The sequence below is a fragment of the Diprion similis genome, chromosome 14, assembly GCF_021155765.1.
Source record: "Diprion similis isolate iyDipSimi1 chromosome 14, iyDipSimi1.1, whole genome shotgun sequence".
Classification (NCBI taxonomy): domain Eukaryota; kingdom Metazoa; phylum Arthropoda; class Insecta; order Hymenoptera; family Diprionidae; genus Diprion; species Diprion similis.
This window is the reverse complement of record NC_060118.1, coordinates 5,854,942-5,881,394: the sequence shown is the minus strand read 5'-3', so window position 1 is coordinate 5,881,394 and position 26,453 is coordinate 5,854,942. Positions and strand designations below refer to the sequence as shown.

The 26,453-nt window shown below is 33.9% G+C and overlaps 1 protein-coding gene across 8 annotated transcripts in view; it reads left to right on the top strand.

The window, feature by feature from the left end:
- The window catches only part of LOC124414877 (spectrin beta chain, non-erythrocytic 1), an 81,231-nt gene that overhangs the window by 11,310 nt on the left and 43,468 nt on the right, over positions 1-26,453 (top strand). For 4 of the 8 annotated variants that reach the window (XM_046895991.1, XM_046895994.1, XM_046895993.1 and 1 more), the window contains exons 1-3: positions 12,108-12,216; positions 16,815-17,065; positions 17,796-17,978. In XM_046895991.1, the coding sequence (XP_046751947.1) occupies positions 12,183-12,216; positions 16,815-17,065; positions 17,796-17,978 (468 nt within the window). In that variant the 5' untranslated portion in view covers positions 12,108-12,182. Of the gene's footprint in view, positions 1-12,107; positions 12,217-16,814; positions 17,066-17,795; positions 17,979-26,453 lie in introns of those variants that run through there. The other 4 variants (XM_046895992.1, XM_046895995.1, XM_046895989.1 and 1 more) reach the window with 2 other exon arrangements.

Genomic DNA, 26,453 nt, shown 5'->3' with positions numbered 1-26,453 from the left:
GAAATTCGGGAAATGGTAATGTTTGAAAATTTTCTCGTGTTATAATTGTGGAAAATTCGAAAAATTAACGAAAACAGTTTAAATACACCCGCCGCTAATTTCCAATTCTTTTGAGGTTATGGGATGTCGTGCACCGTCCACTCCATAACTGAGTTCCATATTACGTTTTAACCGTATACAAGCGCGATGATAAACACATTTCTCAAAGTTTGCAACAATTTCATCGGTCAGGAGGAGAAAAATATAATTTCTAATTGAAAGAAAGAAAGTTACTAATTACAATTTTAATTTGTAATTAAAAGAATTTCAATTATAAATTACGAATTTAATTAGTATCGATTTTTTTTTTTTAATTACGAATTACGAATCTAATTGGTATCGAATTTTCTTCTAATTACAAATTGAAAATGTAACTATTATTATTATTTTTTTTTGTTAGTTACAAATCATCAATGTCATTAGTAATTTCGATGTAATTTATTACACAAAGCAATTAGCGGTGTGCAACACTGAATTGAAAACGTATGAATTTTTCCAAGTTTCAAGTCCCATAGAAATTTTTCAAAACACCTAAAATCCAAGGGAATCTTATGAAAAATGTTGTAATATCCGGTCTTCGGTATACATCATGTAATACGTATATCTACTTCCGTTATTCAGTTTAGCGACCAAACAAATAAATCCAATGTTATAATACAGAACAAAAAATATTACTTTTAGAAATCAAACGAGAAGATTGAAAAGCGAGTTATTGTACGAAATTTTTCGCACCTCCATAAGTACAACAATTTATTCAGTGTTTAGAACATAGATATTAGAGTAAAGGAGTCACATCTTCGTACCTTCGATCCGGCAACAAAAATCTGTATTTTTTTCTACAATAATTAATACAGGCACTCGTGCTTAACGATGTTCCCTTTCAGGTCAGGAGCAATTTCATTTCGTTCACGATTGATGTTTATACATACATACATACACCCGTGGACCACCGAGCACTGACGGATTCCTTGCAAAAAAATAAGACTAAAATTACTCTTGACAATTTTTTTTTAACGCAACGGTTTTTGAATTAGAGCCGTTTGAAGTTCACCAATCACGGCGCGCAGATAGGGCCGAGCGCACGAGCCTGGTGCGAGGCTAGCGTACGCTGCATCGGTTTCAGCTACACTAGCCTCGCGCTTGGTCCCATCTGCGCCGTGATTGGTGAACTTAAAACGGCTCTAACTCAAAAACCGTTGCTTTAAAAAAAAATTGTCAAGAGTAATTTTAGTCTTATTTTTTTGCAAGGAATCCGTCAGTGCCCAGTGATCCGCAGGTACTGGGTCATCCTGTATATAGTCAATTCTTACCCACTTCACTTCGGAACTTTACGTCGACAGCGCTGCTTTGGATGAAATCTGAAACTAATAAATGATGAATTTTTGAGAACGAATTTTCCGTATACTCTTGAATGGAGGTGGAACTCCTGTACTTACTCCAGTCTACTAGGTTTGGAAATTCGAGAGGAACCTTATTTTTTTTAAAAAGCTTTTTCGTTCATAGGGGGTGTCGTGTCTTTTTTCTCAACACACATCCGGTGTTGCAGGCACGGTTTACGTCCGACTCACAAATGCGTGAAGCATAAGGTTTCTCTACATTGGCCACGTGTTTCTGCGAAAGTAAACGTGGGACGCACGTGGATCTGGTCCTGCGGGATATTCGGGATGAATGAATACATGTTCCGGTGCAGTTTACAGAGAGGAAATGAAAAACGTAAAGGAAGGGCGGAAGGTGATGATGATGTTACCAAGGTTCCACCCTCGAAGGTTTCAGCCGTCGTCGCTGCAGCGATGCAAACAGGATGTGTAAACTGTGAAGTGCAGTGAGCTGCAGGTCTTCGTTTCAGAGATTCGTAAACGCGCATGGGAAATACAGGGCATTCCGTGCCAAGTCGATAAATTCCGTGACACATCTTCGTGCAATAATAGCGTCTTTAATAGAAACAAGTTTCTGATTTTTAAAAATTTTCCTTGTATGCCATGAATTGTTGATTTTTCTGAACCAACTAAATTTCTAAACCCCGTGCCGTTGATAAAACAAAAAAACGTGCATTAAAATATGATTATTAAAATTAAAATCAAGCGAAATGATATGAAAATTCCAAATTTTTTATTGTTAAAACTGAACGTGTTCTAAAATTATTATTTTTTTCTTTTCTTATCGTGACATTTCAGGGGCCTCTCAATTTTATAATTCAATATATCAATACTATAAAGTATACAATATTTTATGCATTGAACGATTTTGGTCAGGTCAGTTTCACGCGAATGCCCGCTGCATAAAAGTTACATTTTTTACATTTTAACTAGCAATCCCGGCCACGCGTTGCTGTGGCTCAGCTCAAAATAATGATACGCAAAAAACTAAACACACACGTTGTTTATGACGTATATATCTGTGGAACACGTGTGACGTGGAATGAATTGTAGCGTTACGGAAACGTTTGAAATTGAAACACGGCCCCATCTATTGAATACTCACATAACCTAGATAACAAAGGGTATTTGAGTATGGTGCTAAATGCTCAATACAAATGTCAATGGATCAACTCACACGGCCATCTATTAAAAACTTATGGAACTTATAAACGAATTCCAACACTTTGTCCTATAAACACTCCTTAAATTTACTATAAAAAATATTGAGGGTCAGTTATGGGAATCAAGTTGGACTAAGCAATACACATTTACAAAATTTCGTTAAAATCGATCGAGGAGTTCGGAGGTTAGCGTAAAGAAACATCGTGACACGGGATTTTTATACACGAATATATATTTAAACAAAAATTAGATACCAAGATAAACGAGGGCTGATGGAGTAGAATTTTTTATTAAAGCTTTATTTGAGCTGTAATCCATTTTTTAATTAGTTCGGAGTCTTATTAATCCTTGTATCAATCTCTCCTTTGAATGTATGTATGTACAGTGTAACTACATAAAATAATTAAATCTTACCGACCGTGTTTCTGGCATCAAGCTATATATAGTATATATGTATGTATAAAAATTTCGTTTAAGCAAGTTTCACAATTTTGAATACTCATCAATACTCGAGAAATTGTCAAATAATTTGTTCATCTTTTTTTATCTTCAAATTGGAATCAATTTAAACTATGCTCCATCGACGCGCGCATATCGGGAGAATCTCTAGAAACTATACAAGAACTGCGCATGCGCGAGTTTAAATCGACCATCCGTGCAGTCTGGCCACCCCGATTCCCAGCTTCCAAACTCTTTTTCTGTCGGCGATTTAGTTCACATGCATTTTTGAGGTTAGAATTTGAAGTAATCGAGGTAGTCACTCGATATAGAAAACCGAGACAACCTCGACATTTTTGTTACTGAAAATTATTTGAGAATGATTAAAAAAATTTCTTTTCGAAATTACTTTAAATATTTATAAATAATTTAGCAGTTCGATAGAAAATATGAAAAAAAAAATCAAGCTACTGTTCCAAAGTTGCTGCTACAGTTGCGGAATGTTTTTTTAAAACAAAATCGGAAATCATGAGGGTCAGGCGTTGATCACGTTTGCATGGAATTTACCATACATACATACATATAAATACATATATTATAACACTCTCTCGACGATGAGGCATACCGTATTTCCGTTATACATCTGCGTGTGTCCCTCTTACTTCCGGGCTGCAAAATAACAATGGAAATTCAATCTCTGCCCTACTTTGCGTCGTTGGAGGCAGACTCGTATAAATTTACAGGTAGATGTGTGCACAAAATGTATGTAAATACAGCTATTTACTGTATTACATACTCATTACCCGTTGACTTATGTAGCATATATATATAATGTTACAAAGGATAAAATCACCCGTTTTACCCCCTTTTCTAATGATCTAGTAGTCGGCATGTGACGCAAGAAAACTAAGTCTTCTTATGTCATCAAATGAATAAGGTTGCTGCGTCAACCGCTATTATTGTAAAAACAGATCTGTTTCAGACTTTGAGCTGATAACACGTTCTTTACCCCAAATACATTTTACTCAAAGCATATTTCTCATTTAGCGCCTTTTAATTGCTCACCTAACTAAGCTTCTTACCCTCGTTTTATTCGTTACACCAAAAAGTGTAACACTGGTGTCAGAATCGGGATTTAAAGCTTTTCTTTCGTGAGTCAATTCAGTGCGCGAATTTGAAGATGAGTGTCAGTCGTTCGATCCGCTCACGCCGCCGGGAAAGTTGTGGAGATAGCCCCTCACTGAGAGGAGACCTACAAGTTCCCGAGCCAATTTTTGCGGCTCCAGAAGCTGCACCGACGGTGACCCCTGTTACAACACCTTCAACGCCCACCGTCACCGCTTTAGACCTTCTGAAGGTTCTTCAGGCTCAACAGGAAGCCACAGAGAAACAACGTGAAGCAGCTGAACGTCATCAGCAGCATCTGATGGATCTTCTACAGGAACAACAAGAACAGCGTCGACTGGATCGCGAGGCCCAGACACGCTCAGAAACACAAATCATCGAGCTATTCCAGTCCACAGTGTCGGCTCTTCAAGCTAAAAATCAAGCTCAGGAGTCTGGAGAACCGGTCGCTACTCCCAGAGTTTCCCCGGTACCCACTCCCAGGATGGTTCCTATCCCGACACCCCGGACTTCTCCTCGCCAGATCTTTTCGGATCAGGCTCCCCAGGATTCAAGGTCTGTCCCTTTTATTAGAGAACTTGACTGTTCTCCGATTTCGAGACCTAGAATAATAACCGAGACCTACTTTCCCGAGCCACCATCAAATGCTCAACCTCATTTCCCACAATCAAATCAAATAGATAATCAGAGAGTATTCCAAGTCCCCTCTCAAACATGTGAAAAACCTATCTGTGCGTTAAAACCGCCTATTTTTGACGGAAAAATTCCGTGGACAGAATATGAAAGACAATTTAATACAATTGCTAGACATAATCAATGGGACTCCGCCATGAAAGCTCATAGCCTTGCCTCTTGTCTTAGAACGCCAGCTTTGAATGTATTGACAGCTTTGTCAGAAGAAGAAATTTCTGACTTCGAAAAGCTCAGCTCCGCGTTGAAATTAAGATACGGTAATGATCATTTGACAAAATTATATACTGCTCAATTACAAACTAGGAGACAAGGACGAGACGAAGACCTTGCCTCTCTCGGACAAGACATAGAGCGACTGTCGCGAATAGCTTTGCCAGACCACGAACCGTCACGTAATATTTTAGCGACACAAGCTTTTTTAAACGCTATTAACGACCCGGAAGTTAAAATGGCCGTTGGAACGTCGGGTTTAACTTCCTTACGAGAGGCAATGGCCAAAGCTCTCGAGGTGGAGGCCATGCGAAAACAATATTTTGGAGCGGGCAAACTCCGCCAAGTACAGGTGGATAATAACACCTCTATAGAAAAGAGAGGTGGTCGCTCGGAAGAGACCGAGTCTCATAACCCGAAAAATAATAAAAATTACCATAATAATAGAAATTTTAAAGATAAGAATAGTCGCGGTTCTTCTCAGAACTACATTAGAAGACCTCAGTACGTCAATGAGAGAGTAGACAATAGGTTTACTACCCTCACTTGCTTATTTTGCAACCAAAAAGGCCATGACGCCAATCACTGCTTCGCGTTAAAACGCAAAGCAGAGTCTCAGACGCAAAGCTCGGATTCAAACGCTTATAATTGGCGAAATAGAGAAGTGATCAGGGAAGATAATCCTCCACAGGCAGGTACCTCTTCCAACTTCTAACTCAGCAAAAAAACTCTCTAACAAATTAACCTCTTAGGATTAACCTCTTTACCTGACAAAATTATGGAAACATCGATTTTCCAGCGGCGATTATTTTATTGAAGCTCGTCGCAGATTAGGAAATTTTCGAGACTTTGAGTCTCATTTACTCAGAGAGAATTCTGCTCCTCTCGTTCAAGCATTCAAACTCAGAGTAGATCTCGTAGTTTATTTGCGAGTTTCCCCAGAAACCTCTTTTGTTCGGATTAATTCTCGTGCACGCAAGGAAGAAATAGAGATTCCTCTGCAATTGCTTAGAACTATTCATGAAGTTCATGAAGATTGGTTGATTAGAGGCACATTTTCTTCTTCACCCGCCCCCGTTTTGGTTATTAATGCCGAAACTAAAGCTAACCGAATTTACTCAGATTTTTGCATAACTATCAAAACTCGAATTTAGCTATTACTTAAAAAAAAAAAAAAAAACTTAAAACTCAGAAGACAATTTTATTTGTTTTTCTTGTCAGTTTTTGTTTCTTTCTAGAAGATTCTTCTTGAAATCGAGTTTTGTGTCGGACCAGCTCTGATTACTTTATAATCTGAATAGAGCCACGATTGTTATTTTTCATGGTCGATAAGCGATTATTTGATTTTCACATTTTTCTAACCCATGTGTCAGTTTTTGTCAGCACTTTTTCAGGTTGTTTTATGACGTAACCTGATTTTCCTTTACCTTCTCCTGGTATTTGAGGATGACTGAAGGCCCCGATTTTAAAGAAACACTCAACGATAATCCAGATAAGATCGTTTATTTTCTCTTTTAAAAATAATAAAATTTATACGATCCGTGCTTTTCTCAAATTCGCTTAGCGAATTCGGATTGGTCTGCCTTCACTCACGTTTGTCCTCCCAATCTAGGGTGTGCAGTTTCCGAAAGAATTCGGGACCGGCTCGCCTCCTTTTCCTCTCCTGTTCCCGTGGTCTTTCCCCGGATCATTTTGACCAAATTTGGATTTTCCTGATTTCCGGAATTTGGAAACTGGCCGCTCCTTCGGATTTTACACGAAGTTATACACTACACACTTTTTACACTGACTTTTGTGAAAACACGGCACATCAAAGTTTGAAAATTCAGTTCAATGCTCGACTATCTGCTCAAGGTTTTCTGTGGTTTACCTTGAGACTGTGGGCAAATGCCAGATAGCAGAAAGGGAGTCTTTGAATTTTTAGAGCCACAGCTCCGACTCACCTTCAAGCGTCGTATGCTAGATCAAGATCGTTATTGTTTTAATTTGTTCGAGTCGGGACGACTCTTTTCCTCAGGGGGGAGTAGTGTTACAAAGGATAAAATCACCCGTTTTACCCCCTTTTCTAATGATCTAGTAGTCGGCATGTGACGCAAGAAAACTAAGTCTTCTTATGTCATCAAATGAATAAGGTTGCTGCGTCAACCGCTATTATTGTAAAAACAGATCTGTTTCAGACTTTGAGCTGATAACACGTTCTTTACCCCAAATACATTTTACTCAAAGCATATTTCTCATTTAGCGCCTTTTAATTGCTCACCTAACTAAGCTTCTTACCCTCGTTTTATTCGTTACACCAAAAAGTGTAACAATATATATGGCATTCCACGCCAATTTGACCTGGGTTTTACCCTTGACCTTTCAAATTTGGTGCGTGATTTTTTCCTAGATTGTTCTTACTTCGAAAGGTACTAGATTTTCTTTCCGACTCACTTTGAATTTTCTACGATTTTTAGAAACATAATTAAAAATTCTCAAAAATTTTCAAAAATCCTGCGTCCGATATCAAAATTTCCAAACTTGGACCTGCAGTGGACTGATTTTCCCTTCTTACTGTTTTCAAGCTTTTTCGAGAAAAAAAACCCGTTAAAAACATTAGAAGCGAGAGTTATTTCTCTATAGATGGTTGCTGAAACATTTTTATATGTCATATTGGATTTTTGTGAATTTTTTCAGATTTTTTCCTCTTCATTTTGCTGATAAAAAAAAAAAAAAAAAATTGCAAATCGTAGAATGCTTCCAAAAAGCATTTCACTAGTTTCGCTTATAATTTTTTTTAACGTTTTTTTCGGAAAAAGCTTGAAAACAGTAAGAAAGGAAAATCGGCCCACTCCGGGATCAAGCTTAAGAATTTTTATATCTGACGCAGGATTTTTGAGAATTTTTAATTTTGGTCAGTCGATAAAATTTTTTCTAAAAATTGTAGAAAATTTAAATCGCGTTGAATAAAAAAATACAAAAAAAAAAACCCGAGCACCTTTCAAATTTAGGTTTGCAAACTTTCTTTCCTCTGGTTTTTTTTTCGTCTCACCTTATGGTTTTTTGGTATTCTCTTCCATATTTTTTTTCAGCCCTTATTTATATATATATATATATATGGGGCATTATCTGCCAATTACTCGAACAGATTTTGATATCACGATTTTTACTTTGATTGCGATTTTTTACGGTGATAGTGTTCATTTATTTAACCATTTTTTAATTACGAATGTTTAAAGCGTGCCACAATTTCACAGGTTTTGTAATATCCTCAAAAATCCTTTTTATCCAAATCTTGTTTTTTCTTTTTCAATATTGTACTTTGTCTATTTTATATTTACAAATGTCAATTTTTAAAAGTTTCTAAAATTTTTTTACACATGTACTTTTGACTCTGTAACGCTATCCCGTTGAAATTCATTTCTCACCACTTTTTATCGTATTCCGCAAAAATATTCTTCAAAATAAACTTCACTTTCCCCGTAATGATTATAACATATTTTTAACTCGTATTTTAGCATGCCTCATACATTATTATCTTATCTTTTCTACACGCATGATGTCCTAGTATAATGTATAATATATTCCTAAAAGCATATACTTGAAGCAGACGGGTTTCGGCTGCTTCAATTATGTATTACATAAAAGATTACTACTAAAAACTCTGGGTTTTACCTAACATTTTCGATTCTCTTTTTTCCTTTAGTTTGACCGTTAACGCACTATCGTTCGTTATCTAATCGTTCAGTTTCATGTGTGTAAATATATATATATATGTATATATGTGTCATATATGTAAACTACGAGAGGATCTAACGCCGTTCGAAATACGCTGTCAAATATTTTATCTAAGCATTTTCGGATTTTATATCGTGTATTCATACTGCAGGTAAAAATTTAGGCTCTTTGATTTTTCGGGTTTAAAAACTGGACTTTCATATTCTTTTGTATTCTCGAATTTGAATTCTTGAAGTTTATTTTTCAGTTCATTACTAACAGCAAAAACATTAATCGCTTATAATAGACATGTTTTATCATTATTATTGTTTTTTTTTTTTTTTTAACTACTGTGATAATCATTACAAATATAACACTTGTAGGTATACACAATACGAGTTTAAAAGTGATGACTTTCGTGATTATTATCAATGAATCAGTAATTGTAACTTGAAAAATGATGTCATGCATAAACGATTTTAGAAAGAGTCAGAGAAAGACAAATGATGAAAGATATTTCGGAAGTATTTTGATTAAATGAATATTTTTTTTTTGCTTTCAATTTGCATTAAATTAACTAATTCTTGCCAAAAGATTTTTGTATTACGATACATTCATGTTTAAATTTACATTCTACTTCGGTAGATTTTTTGATAAAAATAAAAACAAATTTAATGATAGTTCCAGCTAAACTTGACCCACCTTTGACCTCACGTTTTCGAATGCAGTTTTCAATTTTTTTCGAAATTCTATTAGCCTTCAAGAAGACTCTTAATTTTTTTCAAATTTTTTAAACTCAACGGTTTCGAGTTATTATTGTTTTTTAATTCCCCATTTTTTTTTTTAATTACATTTTTCCAAAGGACGTAGCCCGAAAATGTATAAAAAGGTATTGAATCAATTGTTTGTAATCAATTCACCTTTCGACCAAAAAATTTGGGTCAAGTTAATCGTGACGTACTTGATAAAAATTCAATTTTTTTTTTTTAAGGAGGTCGTAGATTTGTTCACCATTTTTTTTTTTTTTTTTTTTTTTTTTTTTCAAACTTTGAGTCGAACCGAGTATATTATTCTAATGAAATTTGACTCTCAATCCTTACGTTTTTACGCAACATCTATTTGAAAAATGTAATTTTTTTCAAAATGGTGATACAAAAACAAATAATATACTCGAAACCGTTTAATTTTGAAAATCTAAACAAAATTTCGAAAAAAAATTAAGAACTGGACGTGAAAACATGAGGTCAAAAGTGGGTCGAGTTCAGCTGGAATGCCCCATATATATATATATATCTTTTCGTTGATTCTTAAAGAAAAAAAAAGAAAAAAATGAAATAATTAGAAGTTAACGTGCAGAGATTAAAACTTCGGAATTCCAACTTATCGTTAATCTAATCGACTTATCCTTAAATTACGATTAGACAGGACATTATTGTCATCAGTCCAAAGTTGTTATCCATACATATTATGTATATACCAGTATTCCAGTATTTTTCAATGTGAAATTATAGATGACTACGACGTACGTGTGTATTTTGTACATTAGACGAAATCTTACACACTGTTCAAGTAACTTTTATTCAAATTCATATATATATATATATATATATATATATATATATATAACGAAAATACGAATTGAAACAAGGTTATTCCAAGTACCATTTAATTGACAAAAAACAAAATTTCTTTCGATACAACAACTTTGTACGTTATAAAGACAATATTCTCTGAGGAAAAAAATTTTTCGAACAAAATTGCGTTACAAAGTTTTTTGAATCTACTCTTCGATTCGTTTGATTCTCTATTTGTTTTCTACGGAATCGAAAGAAGAGAAAAAAAAAAAAAAAAAACCTATGACAATGATACGTTAGAATATCAACCTCTTTCGTGTAAAAATGTGTGTTTTTTTTTTTTTATTAATTCTCTGAGATAGATATTTCACGAAAGAACAAGCATCGAACTACATCGTCATCAATATGGTGAATATTTTACTATTGAATTAAAAAATTACCTGTACAATCAAATTTTAAGCATCGTTGGAGGGAATTTCGATCAATTCTTGTCTCTGACTCATCGCGATATATGCTGACAATTTAAGGCTCTTATATATATATATATATATGCCTATCGCACTTATATTGATAAGAGAGTTTCCCGCAGTATGTATGTACACTAGGGTGGCGCAAAAAAAACCGACAATTTTTTTTTTTTCTGAGTCTCGTGTGACAAAATGTTAGTTTTAGATGTTTTAAGAGCTCACTTCGAAGGACAGCTCAAAAAAAAAAAAAAAAAAAAAAAAAAATTTAAGAGGTCGCTCCAAATTTTAAAAAAATTTCAATAATCGTTGAAAAATTAAATAAAAAAAAAAAATTATATTTCCAGCATTTTGTTTGATTTTTAATTCACGTCTTGGTGTATTGTTATCGATTCTTTCTTACTAAATTAAAGAAAAATTTATGAAATATATGAATATCAAAATGTCGCTCGAAAAGATCTAAAGAAATGCGCCGAAAAAAAATTGAGAAAAAAATTATGAGCGACCTTTCGAAATTCAAATCTTGGACTGAAACTTTCGGAAACTTATTCTTTTTTTTTTTTTTGTCTATAAAATTTTACCGTATCGAGAAAAAAAAATTAAAAAAAAAAAAAACGATCTTTGACGATTTCTGACGTTTTAAAAAATGTGGAGCGAGTTCTTAAAAATTTTTTTTTTTCTCAACCGTCCTTTGGAGTGGGCTCTTAAAACATGAAAAACTAAGATTTTATCACATGAGATTAAAAAAAAAAAATAGTCGGTTTTTTTGCGCCACCCTAGTATACATACGTCACACAAACATCAATTTCTACGGATACATGAGTGCGTATATCGGTTCTGTACCACACAAGGTAGTAGTAGGTGGTTATATGTGTCATCCGCAGCTTTGCTGATACGTTTTAGTATGTGCAACATACGTTCGAATCAGTTCGGTGAGTGCCGTCGTCAACCGCGAGTGTTAAGCCAATCGAGAACATTTAATCCCATCCCAACCCCTGAGTCTGTGTGTTAAAATTTTTTAATTACAGCGGATTATGAACAAGATCGTAAACGTGCCGAAGAGAATAATTTCAAGACAATTATTCGTACGTGGAAAGTGCGTGGATTAAAGATCGTAATTAAATATGTTCTCTCACGCTACAGGTGCGTGACGTGTCATTAACAAGAGACTTGAATTCTGTTCTACTTGTCTATATATAATATATATATATATATATAGATGTATTCTTAAAAGTTGTGGAAGAAACGAAGATAGAAACTGTTTCGATGATTTATATAGAAATAATAAAATGAAAATTAAACAATTTTTCAGTCGTTGGATAATTATGACAATGAATAAACAATAGCAGAGTGAAAAAAGGAGAAAAGCTATCACGTCCGTTATTTATACTGTTGAAAACATAATGGCGTATAGATTCACTGATAATGGTCCTTACGGTAAGATTTACGAAAATTTATGTCATGCGATAATTACGTAATTAATATTTAATTATATATCAATTCGATATGATTATTGAATTGTAATGAAAATCTGAAAGAAGATCTATCGATCGATCGATAGGTAGTAGACAGTTAAAATCTTATTTTACCGTATTTTTTACGTTCATTCTTGGATTTTATTTGAAAAGGGAATACAGGCGGGGCTTTTTATATATGTATATACATATATATATATATATGAGAACCGGCGCAATTTTTTTCCTGTATTATCTAATCGCAGCAAAACCGGTAACATATATATATATATATACCTTGATTATTCCCTGAAACTGAATCAGCAGGTTCGATCCCTGCACCTGAAATTCAAATTTTTAGGAATGTTGAAATTTTAGATTTATCAAACTTACAATCCAGTCGAAAACAAAGTCACTGGAAAAAAAAAAAAGAAAGTTAATAATAACTGTTTCAATGAACTCTTCTAGACGATATTTAAGTACAAGTTTTCTTTTAAACGAGAGATCGACTTCTTAGTTTTGTTTATAATCACAGTATTTTCTATTTATATATAATACGTTTACAAATATAATTTTATAAATACTCAACGTCAGAGTAAATCGTAATTATATTAACATTATTATATTTTATACTTTTTTCTTACTGCCTGTAAGGTATAATACTTCACGGTGCGTTTCATTTTAAACAAGCTAACAGCAACAGGATCTTCCGTTTTATTGTTCCTCATATTAGCTTAATAATGTTTTTCATTCGCATTACATTGTTCGGATGATAGGCAATGTCAAGATTGTTGTTGTAGGTCGTTAAATTCTTATTCATGTGTCACTTGGTGTGTCAAATATTTGTGTCATAAATGTCGTGTAAAATTGTTTCATAAATTTATCAAAAATAAGGTAAAATAAAATTTTCAAAACATTTCATTATAAAAAATAACGGTCAATTAAAATGTTTTAAAATTACAATCCTCACAATTATCGATGAATCTTGTCAGAATTTACTTATCCGCAAAGTTTGTTTGTATATTTATCAGTTGTTATCAGCCGTATTTTTACTTTTTCTTTTTTCGAGAGAGAGAGAGAGAGAGAGAGAATTTGGATGAAGTATTAATCCAGCTGATTTCGATTGTTTAACAAAAATTTCCGACTATCTTATATCTCGTTTTTTGAATAATGAAAAACTCGATATTATTAACGATGAGTTCTGGAAACTTCCCAAGAGAATCGGTTGAATCGTTTTTCTTGGATATGTGTTTCTTCGAATACTTATAATTGTTATACGTCAACGCAAAGTACCCGTCAAAATCGATAGACACTTTATCGACAGCGAGAAATCATCACGAAGCCTCAAAACTCTCTTTGTATAACTTTATTCGCGGAAAGTTCTTCGATCATAGAATATGCAGTTATTTAGTTGGGCGTAAAGGGCGTTTTTTCGTTCGAGTTTTCACCATATCCATATAAACGCAAGTTTTTCTTTTGATTTTAAGGTTCGTTGGTTTATTTATTGTGTAACGTTCATTCTATTATAACTTAAATTTTGGATTCTTACAAACCCTTGTCATCTTCAGGAGATTGATTTTGTTTAGGTTCAATTTGCCTGGATCGAATTCAGTTCCAACTAACAAGTAAAACTGATCGAATTTCTTTTCAACGTCGAGAATAAATCAGAAATTGTCGATTCAAGCTATAAAAGGAAGTCCAGTTCTTTTAATAATTACTGATATATGAAACAATTAATAGCAGCCAATTGAGTTAAATTTCCGAGAATGATGGTTTTGAGGTGAATTTTAGTGTACATATGTATGTATAATAGTTGCCATTAAACAGTTTTTCGTAGAACTCGTTGTACGTCGAACTAATTCACATAATTATTTCTCTTTAATTTAAAAATACATTGTTAAACGATATCAGAGAAATATCCGAAAGCACGTACTCAACTGTTGTACAGTAATATTATTTAATAGTTTCATAACCTTGCGGCTAACTTGTTTTCGGTTCGAAACAAAATGTCATTTCGATTCTATACGAATTATGTGACAATGACTGGCGTTGCAGCCGACACCTGTGAGTCATTATTACATAATTCGTATAGAATGGAACTCGCATTTTGTTTCGGACCGAAAACAAGTTAGCCGGAAAGCAAAATTTGTGTAGAACGAAATTCGCATTTCGTTTCGGATCGGAAACAAGTTAGCCGGAAAGCAAAATTCGTGTATAATTGAACTCGCATTTTGTTGTGGACCGAAAACAAGTTAGCCAGAAAGCAAAATTCGTATAAAATGTAACTCGCATTTGATTTCGGACCGAAAACAAGTTAGCCAGAAAGTAAAATTCGTGTACAATTAAACTCGCATTTTGTTTTGGACCGAAAACAAGTTAGCCAGAAAGCAAAATTCGTATAGAATGGAACTCGCGTTTTGTTTCAAACCGAAAACAAGTTAGCCGAAAGATTAAGGCATTAGTTAATATTACTGTAGAGGCAGTGCACGTTATTGCGAAATTCCGTGTAATCATTCCACCTTCTGCAGGGCTGTTTCTACTCCTTATCTATACACGTATATGTATTATATACACTGTGTGTCTGTATGTAGTTATTATGTACATACCGTGTACAAACATTTGCTGTAACAATGAGCCGACAGATAAATTTGTCGCATGACATTCCCGCGAGCTGACGAGCATCTATACATGATATGCTGTGGCAAAACCTGCGAGAAGCTAATAATTGCGTCACGGATTCGCAAAATGACCTTCAATTTGAAGCATTTAAAGTGATGCAATTTACGTTGAAAATGTATATAATTTCACACTCATTTCTCGACATTTTTTAACCTGCACGAATTCTTTCTTCATGATTGTATGCAGAACAAATCGGGTTAACGATGCAGTAAAATTAGATCGTACAGCTTCGACGATAATTAGTTTCAATTATTACAAGTTACATAATTCAATTATCGCATCTACGCGAGAAAAATCGGCACTTATATTACACTGCAAAAAAAAAAAAAATCTGCTTGGCAATATCGTTAGAGAATTTTCCAATTTCTTTTGTCGTTATTTCCTATAATTATATGTGTGTTATTGAATAATTTAATTTTCCACAATCGCGTGACGAGAAAAGAAAAGGAAATGTTTTTCCTTTTAGTTAGCTGCTGTTGCAGACGGAAATAATTGTTTACTAGAGATTCTGGCTTCTCGGAATTCTATGACAAATATATATTTCCTGAGATCACGCGAATGATGATAAGCGTTTCGTTATCGGAAATACCGCTTACCTAAGTCACCTCTTTCACCTCGTGTACAGATATTAAAGTTCAATGTACACACATGCTATATATGTATATAAAATTGGTGAATGCGTGATTCATTTTAATGTGTAAGAATATGCATTATATAGAAAACGGGAGGGATTTTAATCCTTTTGATTTGCATTTATGGTCACTGAGAAAAATTCTAATGCAAAGAAACAAAAAAGAAGTAAGTAAAACAGTAAAAACAATGTTTAAATCATAGATTTATGCAACAGAGATTGAACAAGTGAAATTCAGACTGATCGAGTCGGATTGCATCAAAAATGTCCCTTAATTATAGAGAAATGAAAGGAAACGACGAATTTGTACGAAAAAACTCTGTTATCGTTGCAGATTCTGTTTAGTAAACTCATGCTTAAAAATATATTCATATTACTAAAAGTCTTTGTAAGGTTTTTTGTGCACAATTGATTTACCTGAAAAGTGAGAGGTTATTCATTCTAATTGGATAAGCTATCCAAATTTGGGATAAAAAAAGATTAGCAATAATGTGTAATATATAAAGCATTTGAAATTATTAATTACAAACCATTTCGATCAAAATTCATGTTTTTCAATTTTTCAGCTTATCATGAATTCTCGACATAATTTTGAACGTTTTTTAACAAACCAAACAAATTCCAAAATCACGGCGCGTTCTCACGGCATGTTTTCCTGAAATCCTTTCATATTTATTATTCACATTCCATTCCATCGTTCCTTTCCGGTTCCACTATTCACACTCTATTCCATCGTTTCTCTCCTGTTCCACTATTCCTCCCCTGTTCCATCGTTTCTCAACTACCCTATTCCATCATTCCTCTCTTGTTGCATGATTCATTCCTCGTTCCATAGTTTCGATCCAGTCCCGTATTCCTACCCTATTCCAACGTTCCTCTCCTGTTTAACATCCCCGCCTTGTTCCATCGTTTCGATTCAGTTCCACATTCCTACCCATTCCATCGTCCCTCTCCTTTTCCACCATTCCTATCGACCCGCGCAAACTTGAATTGCAATAATAGTTTTCTTCTAAGATTTATCAGAACTTAATTGAATTACAGAATCTGAACCTCTGTATCCTAATCATTTGGTTCCGAAGATTTTCTGACTTATATATAATCTATGCTTGATACTCCCGAAGAATTCTTCTTGAAAAAATGGTAAAAATGATCGAACGACGAAAGAATATTTAATATGACCTGACCTCAGAGTGAATCTCGTTCTGCGGTGATGGGCAGCTGGATTTGGAGATAAAAAGAAGAATTATTGTACGTTTCCGATGTGATTTCAGGTGCGCAGTATGAGACAAGCGCGGGGCGCCGCGTCGTACCAAATAAACAGAGCTACGATTACGACTTCCCATCGCGGCATCTCCCACAGAGGGTCGACAGATACAGGGGTGGTCCAAATATTCAGAGAAGAATGACTCAGAGAGAGGATGTTTTAAAATTTGAGCAGGGCCGTATCAAGGCCCTGCAAGAAGAGAGACTTCACATACAGAAAAAAACATTCACAAAATGGATCAACTCCTTTTTGCTCAAGGCGAGTATTCCTTTTTTTTTTTTATAGAGGCGTGTCGTTCTCAGGATCTTTGTGCTTCGTTTTAAAAAATTCGATCTCATTTTATCCGATGAACAAAGGATTTATGATTTCTTTGAAATTCTCATCTCACCTTCACGATATTTTATTGTACGAAAATAAAACCGGATCACCGTGATGAGAAGAATTTTTTTTATATTCTTTATTTTTTCATAACTGATTTCATTTCCGAATTTTTCGGTTGAAAACATTAGACCGAAAATTTATTACCTGATAGCAAATTAAGCCAAAAAATGTCAAAAGAATCACCATGAATGGTTTTTTCGATAGGTATGGAACAAAAATGGAATTGTAATAAAATTCAGCCTTGAAAGCTTATCTTATTCTAAAAATAATGTCCCTTATATTGTTCAAGGTGTAATTTTGAATCACATTTTTAGCCAATAACGTTGTAATTTTACTTATCTTTTTTTTTTTTTTTTTTTTTTTTTTCCCTTTATCGTGAGAAATACTGCTGTTGATAATCTGTAGATGGAAAGAAGTATGTATCATGAATATTCAACAAGTACACAAGAAAGAAAGAAAAAATGAAACAGTAAAATAGAACATTGATTTTGAATTTTATGTGAAAATCGTCTTTTTTTGTTTTTTATCGGTCTTAGCAGGAAAATTATTTTCTAAATCTCGTGTTTATTAGTCCAAGTGTGTAATAGACGAGTGTGAATTTACGAAGGTGTTTCCGCTGCAGGCGCGGATGGAAGTCGAAGATTTATTCACCGATCTAGCAGACGGAAAGAAGCTTTTGAAGCTGCTTGAAATAATTTCAGGGGAGAGACTAGCTAAACCAAACAACGGCCGGATGCGGGTTCACAAAATTGAAAATGTCAACAAATCTCTGGCGTTTCTTCACACAAAGGTACGAGAACAGAAATTTATATAATTTTCTCTCTTCTTCTCTCTTTCAGATTTATCTGAACATAATATTAATAAAAATATTTATTTGTTCACATCATTCATGATTGTATCAAAGTCGGACAAATAGTTTTACAAACAATCTGGACAAAAAGAAAATTAAAAACGAAACACCGAAATTAATTCATCGTTTTTAAAAAACAGAAAAAAGTTTTTCGTTTTCATTTCGATCTAAGGCACATTAAAAAGTATCCCAGCTGCCGTCATATTATGGCCAACAAATTCGAAAGGCCCAGCGATAATTGACGCCTGATTTAACGAAGTGATAGGAGACTTGTTTGTCGAACATTATCGGCAATTTTGCAAGTAATTGTATCTTGTTTGTCGCCTTGAAATATTATCTTGTCCGTGTTATCGTTTCTGGTGTTTTTTTTTTCTTCTTCCTTTTTACACGTTTTTTTTTTTTTTTTTTTTTTTTTTTGAACACATTTTTTTTATCGACTCTCCGAATTGAACGCTGCATATAATGATGTGCGATTCCTAAGATTTCTTTTGAAACAAACCGACGAACAATAAGTTTATTACACGGTTCTGCGCAAGCAATGTGATCGCTGTTTCACATCGACTTTCGAGAATGAATTTCATTTTTAGAAAGGTGCGATTGCAGTGGGGCAACGAAAGCTGATTCAATCATTTCGTAGAAAGTAACGATCTATCCAAAAAAAATTTACCACGAAAAATTGAACAATTTGATAATTTTGATGATTTTAATAATATTTCTAAAAACATAAAACTGAAAAGCACGTAAATTTCTTCATTTTTTAACGGTAGTTAAATTTGAATCACCCCTTATTTTCGCATGTAGGATCAATGTATTATACATATTATAAATCATTGGTGCGCGACGGATGATTTCATTGTGCTCAGACATTCCGCAATATCCGTTCGTATTTAAAATTAAATTATATACATTCGGAAATTGTGATGTTACACGTAACATGACTCATAGAATAAATATCATAGATATTTTTTATCATATTCTTCTCAATTCAATTTATTCATTCAATTATATTAAATCAATTGTAATTCCATTTTTTCCATACAGTTTACATTTATCTAATTTCTTCAAAGTTTGAATCTTTTTCTTATTAACACGAATCTCAAGGAATAGAAAACAAAAAAAAAAAAAAAAAAAAAAAACGCTAATTCAGGCATACATTTTCGGTTTAGTATAATTCGCTAATTTATTTACTTTTTGTATTTATTCCTAATTTTTCTTGAAAATGCTCAGTAATAATATAATTGAGGATGAAAATTGTTCTTAACTATAAACGTGTCATATTCAACTGCCTTGATAGTTCTCGCTTTATCGTACCTTTCTGAGTAAAGATGGATAAGATAAAATTATCGATCAAATGTTCTCCGCTTTGACCAATGAGAATTTAATGAATCGTCACATTCTATACGGACGTATCTCGTTTAAACGACGTAAAGAGCGTCGTGGCAAATATTTACTTGCGGAATTATTGGTGATTTAATGCTGTGACCAATCCCCATGTTTGTTAGGGACTTCAATTGATAGATTAATATAAGGCCCAAATAACGTGACGATATGGTGTTACGTGAAATGCTGTAACGTCAGGCGTCGCACGAATAAATGAAATCAACAGTTAATCTTCCTATTTTTTTTTTCTCTCTTATTCAAATATCTCGATAAAAATTCGGTTCATAATTTTTATTCCGATCTACAAAAAAAAATTACGCGCATGAACTTGATATATCGCGTCCGTATCGAAGTATTCGCAAATAACTGAGAAAATAATTGATTATTTCACTTTTTACAATTCGTATTTCGGGCCAATTAAAGTGACAAAAAATCATGTTCATGTACAAACGAGAGATGAAAAATGAATTTTTAAATTGAAAAAAAAAAAATTAATTTTTATCAAATTATGGAATAAATTGTAGAATAAAGATCCGTAAATATCAACCGAGGAACCTTAATCATCAACAACTCTCGGAGAGATAATATAAGATTCATCAACAGCAATTCATCGTGTTTTCAGATTCTATGAACCGTAACTTATTCCGATTGCCATTGAATTTTTTCTACGTACGCGAGAATGTAAATAAGTAAACAGTTTAATTAAAGTAATTTCAACCGAAATGATCTCACCAAAAAACAAAAATAAAAAAGTGCAACTAATGTTAATTCAATTGAACTAGGTCAAAATGCTGTTCCTAATGTAGAGAAGTAAAAAAAATCAACAGTTTTGCACAGAAACAGATCAGTTATCAACTAATTTCAAAATATACTATTATGCCGTTTTTTTTAATGCCAAAGCTTATTTCACCGTATGTTCAAATTCAAATTCAATTTTAGTTCATCTCGTTTGTAATTGAATTATTGTAAAGTTACCTCACCGTAAATTTTCATTCAGCTCTTTAACCAGCTGAAAAGATAATTTATGGAAATTATATCGCAAGTATTTGTAAAAAGTCCCTAGAATATCTAGTTCCTTTTCATCTCACCGCGTTTTCAATTGGCTGTACTGACTGCGATTTGCCCAGTCTTCAATTAATAGCAAAGGCAAAATCCTCGGGAAAATTTACTCAGTGCAGCCAATTGAAAACGCTACAAGATGGAAAAACCCTAGATATGCTAGGACCTTTTTACGAACACTTGCGGTACAGTTTCAATGATGACGTTATTAGTTTACGACCTGCATTGAATATACTATACGTGAAATAGTAAACTAATAGCGATTCCGTAGCATGTACTAAAACGGCGAAACAGTTGGACGGATAATGCATTGAATCGCAACGCCTGCAGTTATAGGAATTGGGACGCGCAACCAGAACGTGAGGATATAATATACATGTAATGTGTGCACGTGTTACATAGCTGTGCCCGCTCGATCATGCGAATCAGTCAACCGTGATGTACTTGGTAAATAATGCGAACCAAACTTGCGCTTCTATATCAAACTATACGTGCCGGTATACCTATGGGGTATTCCGTGCCAAATAATAGTTATTTATGTGGCATGCCTGTAAACCGCCTGTTTTTTTTAGCAAGGATAAAGATTTCAGGACGAGCTGAAGGCGAGCCGGAAGCGAGTACTGAAATTATCCGAGCCAAAAAACGGTTTACGGGCATGCCACATACAATATTTTTTACGGTATGGGCATTGAAAAGTAAAACGAAGAATGAGGTTATGTTGCGATCTGTTCGACGAAGCTACTTTATTCGGCAGTTTGGGATGCGCACTTTGAAATGCAAAAAAAAAATCTGTTACGTTTTCCACTCTATAAAAAGCACGTTAAAAATATTTAAATAGTGAAGTTGATTTTTTGAATTTTTTACAACATTTTGAAGAGATATACGCTGAACTAGATTCTAATCGATGAATCACTAAGGTGGTAATTTTTTTATTTTCAAATCACATATGTTTTAACTATGATAAAAATAAAGTGCAAAAATTATTTACACGATTAACGTAATTTGATCATGTTTTCAATGGTATATCAGTGAGCAAATGATTATGAAGTTTTCTAAGAATTTGTAATACGTCTAGAGTAGATTCGTAGCAAATTCCACGAATTCCAGTGCTCAAAAAAAGAGAGAAAATTGATAAAGATCAGAAAAGAAAATGAAATATTTGAGAATTTTTCGAGGTCTTTGAAAAGGGTGAAATTTTGCGAAGGTTAGAATATTTTTAACTTGAAAGTAATTGCTTGAAAAAAAACAACGATAAAAAATGGATTGGGCGTTTTAAAGACGCCATTATTACCGTAAAAAATTTCAATGAAATCAAAAACCATGAAGGTTAAGAATTGTTGATTTGGCATGGAATGCGACTTATATACCTATGTCCTCCTCACCTTACAGTGTACAGTTATACCTGATCTGCCTGGTCCGTGAAGAACAACATCAGATGTACGGCTGCGAACTTAGAGACTGCAAAGAGCTCAAACAGCGATAGTCACTTTTATTCATATGCATATTTTTTTCGCCTTCTTCCATAAATTGTCTACCAGTCAACGAATCTAAATGACGTACTTCCGCTATCAAAAAAAAGTGTCTAGGCACTTACAGTAATGTTCATTAATGCCTTGAACTTCCGTCTAACTTGTTTCTCGGTCCGAAAAAAATGCGAGTTCGATTCTATACGAATTATGTCATAATGGCTCTCAATCTCACACGTCGGCACATAATTCGTGTAAAATTGAGCTCGCATTTTTTTTTGGGTCGAGAACAAGTTAGATGGAAGCCCAAAGCATTAACGAACATTACTGTACAATATGAAAAGACTAGCAGCCTGTTGCGAACCTCCAGCCGCGAACATCTTCAAATGCTTCTTGTGGCTAAACTATTAGGCATAGCCGTATATGCTCTCGCAAAATTTTTTGTCGAGGGGGATTCTTGGGCAGAACTTTTTTCTATCTGTAAAAGTTTAAGTCAGCGTTTGCATAAGTGTGCGATCCCGTTCCGACTTCGCTAAAACTGTTGATTTGGTTGTAATGGAATATAACCTAGAACTTGACCAGGGACGACATTATGTAATTTTACTTTTTACGTTTCCCACCATGCAAGCATTTTTATTGGGTGGCAAGGTTTAGTCAACCAATCAGAATGCTCGGGTGGTGAGAAATGTGAAAACTGAAATTCCATAATTGACCTCACATAGCTATCTAGAGAAAAAAGTAAACAAAAATTGTTTCAGTCCTTTTGAAGTTATAACCAAACTTACGGACAGAGAGACGTTGAGTATTATATAAAGCCAACTTCGTAAAAATGTTACTAGCATCGATGTATAGTGGATCGCAGCGATGCCGTGAGCCTTCAAAAGATTAGAGGTTATGGGTACATCGAAGTCCACATATTTTAAACGCAAAAAGGGCTAAACAGCCCCATTCTATACACAATTCTAAACAACCTGACTCTCCACCTTGAGAAGTGTACATTTGATCGGGCATCAAAAATCCTTACAATAAGGCTTGCACTAGCTGACGTTGAACGGTGCTGATATCGCAAAGATCCAACGAATGGTGTGAAGACAGAAACAATTTCATTTCTGTCACGATCGATGTTTAGTATACCAAATAGTATATAATTCTTACCAACTTGATTTGACTGAATTTGTAAATCTATGGATAGTATTATACAAATGCATTAAAATACAAATAATGCAGCAATAAAGGAAGAGAAAAACCCGATAGCTGTACGTATTTCACATAAGAGAAAAACTGCTTTCTGTTGCGGTTTTATTTGCACGTCAAACGGAAATTACGAAAGGCTTCCAAGTGCCTGACATGGTTTTCGTTGTATGTTTAGTAACTTCCGAGATTTCACACTATACTATATGTATAATTGTATAGCCATGCCAGGGGAAGTATAGAACCTAACGCGTTGAGAAAATAAGGTAAAAGAGGAAAAAAAAAAAACAAAGAAGAAAGAAAAAAACGATTTCACACCGCTTCTGCAACAATTTTCTGCGCAATACGATTTTATAGTCTTTTCACGCGTTATAATATGTACGCAGTACTTTTATGCAGGGCATTTCATGCTAACGTATTTATAATAATCGATCATGTCTATCACTAACAGGCATTTCGAATAGTTGAGAAATTTTTATGTACTGATTTATAGTAGCTTTATTTCGAATAGGGTATATCCACGGTATTCATGTATACATATATAGCAATAAATTTTTGCAATTTCTAATCGTTCGCCATGCGATTGTGCAAGATTTTTCGCTGGTATCTAAGAGAATTTTTCTACACCGTTGCTTCCGAGAGGTTTTTATTTTTTTTTTTTTTTTTGTATAGAATGCCCTATGTATGAAAAACACGCGTTTCACGCCGACGCACGGCTTCAGAGAAAAAGTGAAATCTCCTAATACGTATTAATACAATTATATATTGCGACGGATTCCTAAGGGATTTATTTCTTCATTTATAAATATTTTTTTTACACATCTGCGAGAATGTTTACAAGACATTTTACATAGCTAATTAACATCACAATTATATAGCTATTTGCAGCAAATCAAATGTATACGTCGTCTATAATGTGTCAGTGTAAAAAAAAAAAAAAAAATTAATTATTTTTTGCCTACCATGTTCATTCCTCTCTTCAAGTTACGTAAAATCATTTCTATGGTAATTACTGCTCAGCTATTCACTGATCAGACACACTAACGACTAATCAATCGGGTTACATGTGTTGAATAATCAGGAGGCAATACTCACTTAATCCTCATTAATTGTATTAGGATTTTGATACAAAGGTAATATCTTAATAATTATTGGCAAATATCTGTGTCGCGGGATGAGGGATTTATTGTTTTATGCTCGAGGTGACGAGGTGAAGGTCGTGTGACGCGGATGGACGGTGACCAAGAAAGGAATGGTTGCGCGTAACCGCGGCAAAGAAGTCTCACGGATGAATAATTAACGGTAAAGAAGTGACTAGTGCCACTCCATCTAGCTCTCTGAAATATCTACGAATATAGGAGTGATTTAAGACAAATAGTTTGACGTTTACAGGGAAGAAAGAAACAAAAGAAAAAATTAAAAACCTGATTCAAGAAGTTGTATAATCTTTAATCCATGTCAACTCGACCAGGTTTTCATATCAATTACGTTCTTAATGTAATTGAAAATATTTTAGGTATTGCACACAAAATAAGAGAAAGTTTCGTAAATTTATCTGTTAATATGGCGGAACCAATGTTTGTTTCGTTAAAATAATATATGGTTTCATTGAATTAGCCAACTTATTGTTTTCAATATTTTATTGTCGAAACAAATGACAATTCTTTGAATGAGAAGAATGTTTCTTTCATAATATTTAAGCGCTATTCATGTCATTGAAAGGATTGATAAATTGTATTGAACAGAAATACGATGAAAAATTGAAAAGAAAATGATTTTTTCACCTTGCAGATGAATTTAACGTAGGTTTTCTTATAATGTCGGAAACGTTGGAAATAAAAAATAAATAACTCTGCATACAGGATGAATTTTAAAGTGATCAGAATTAAAAATCCCCGTTTTGAAAAGTATAAATAGCTGGAATCATAAAAAAAAAAACAGTTGCATAAAAGAAAACAAAATTTAAGATTTCAAGTCTGCTATTATTGCCTGAAAATTTTTTGACTAAATTAAAAACGGTCAGGCTAAGATCTGACCAAATTCGTGTGGAATGCCTCATATAATGTCTGCATGACGTAGTAATTCCAGTCTGCCAACTCAGTTAGAAGAAAAAACACGCACATTCACCCAGTTCAAGAGGAAGAGCATGAGTTCATCGCTTTGTCTGATTGAAAAGGTGAAATAACAGATCAGTCCACCGTATGATAATTACGATGTAATTATTTTTTTAAAATCTCAAATTTTTCATAGTACAAGGCAGGTTTCAATCGCCAGTATCTGTAAGGACATAATTTTTGACAGACGAAATGTCGTTGAATGTAAAAAATCATCATCCTGATACACAGATATTTGGATTTGTAAAAAAATTTATTAATAATTTAAATATTTCCGAACACACTTGACAGATGCTCTTTTTTGTGAAAAGTGGGCGAATAATTATGAACAGTATTTCGGAAGGCTTGAACTTGAACTTATCCGTATACATATGACTGTAATTTTTTTCGAAAGTCAACAAAAAGTTTAGTTTTCATGGACATAAACAGTAATTATTTTCTTTATTTCTCGAACTCGAGATCTTATTCCGATGTTCCTTGGAATAATAAGGGAAAGTGAAGTTAGAAGAAAAATATGCAATCCAATCTTCCTCCGTACTTAATTGCAATGATTCATAACCCGCATACAAATTGGTAATAAAATATCACCACGTGACAAACATGGCGGCTAAACCAATGATGAGAGACGGAGAGGAAACGTAGGCGCTGCGTTCTTCACAGATTTCACCTTGATTTATGCATGAGTATGTAGAGATGTATAGTTAAACAGTAACTCTATACACATATATGTATTTCGTATCTCATTATGCTGTGAGGTTCTACAAAGTCGCCATCTTTAGGGATCAAATATGTACACAGAGTTTCTTTCTTCCTTATCAGGTAATTCATGCTTTTACTAAAGGTTCTTCTTGGGGTGCGTACAGATATTAGCTCTCGGTGCTGTCAACAATCATCTTTTATCTCTTTTACGCTCCGGAATTTGTGAATAGCTCTGCCTCTATCCTAGGGATTTTTTAGCGCTGTCAGATAATTTCGGAACACACTACGTAACGTGCGCGTGCGCGTGCGCGATTCAACTCGCTTAATTTTTATTGGCTGACATCTGTGCTCGCAGCCTAAAGCAAACCTTTACTGACAAAATAAAATTCCCTAGAATCAACTGAAAGATCTTTAATGTGGCAACTACTCAATTGTTTAGATCACGAAAAAATTTCCAACTATTCTCATTTTATTAATTGTACCGATCAAATTCGCTTCGTTTAATT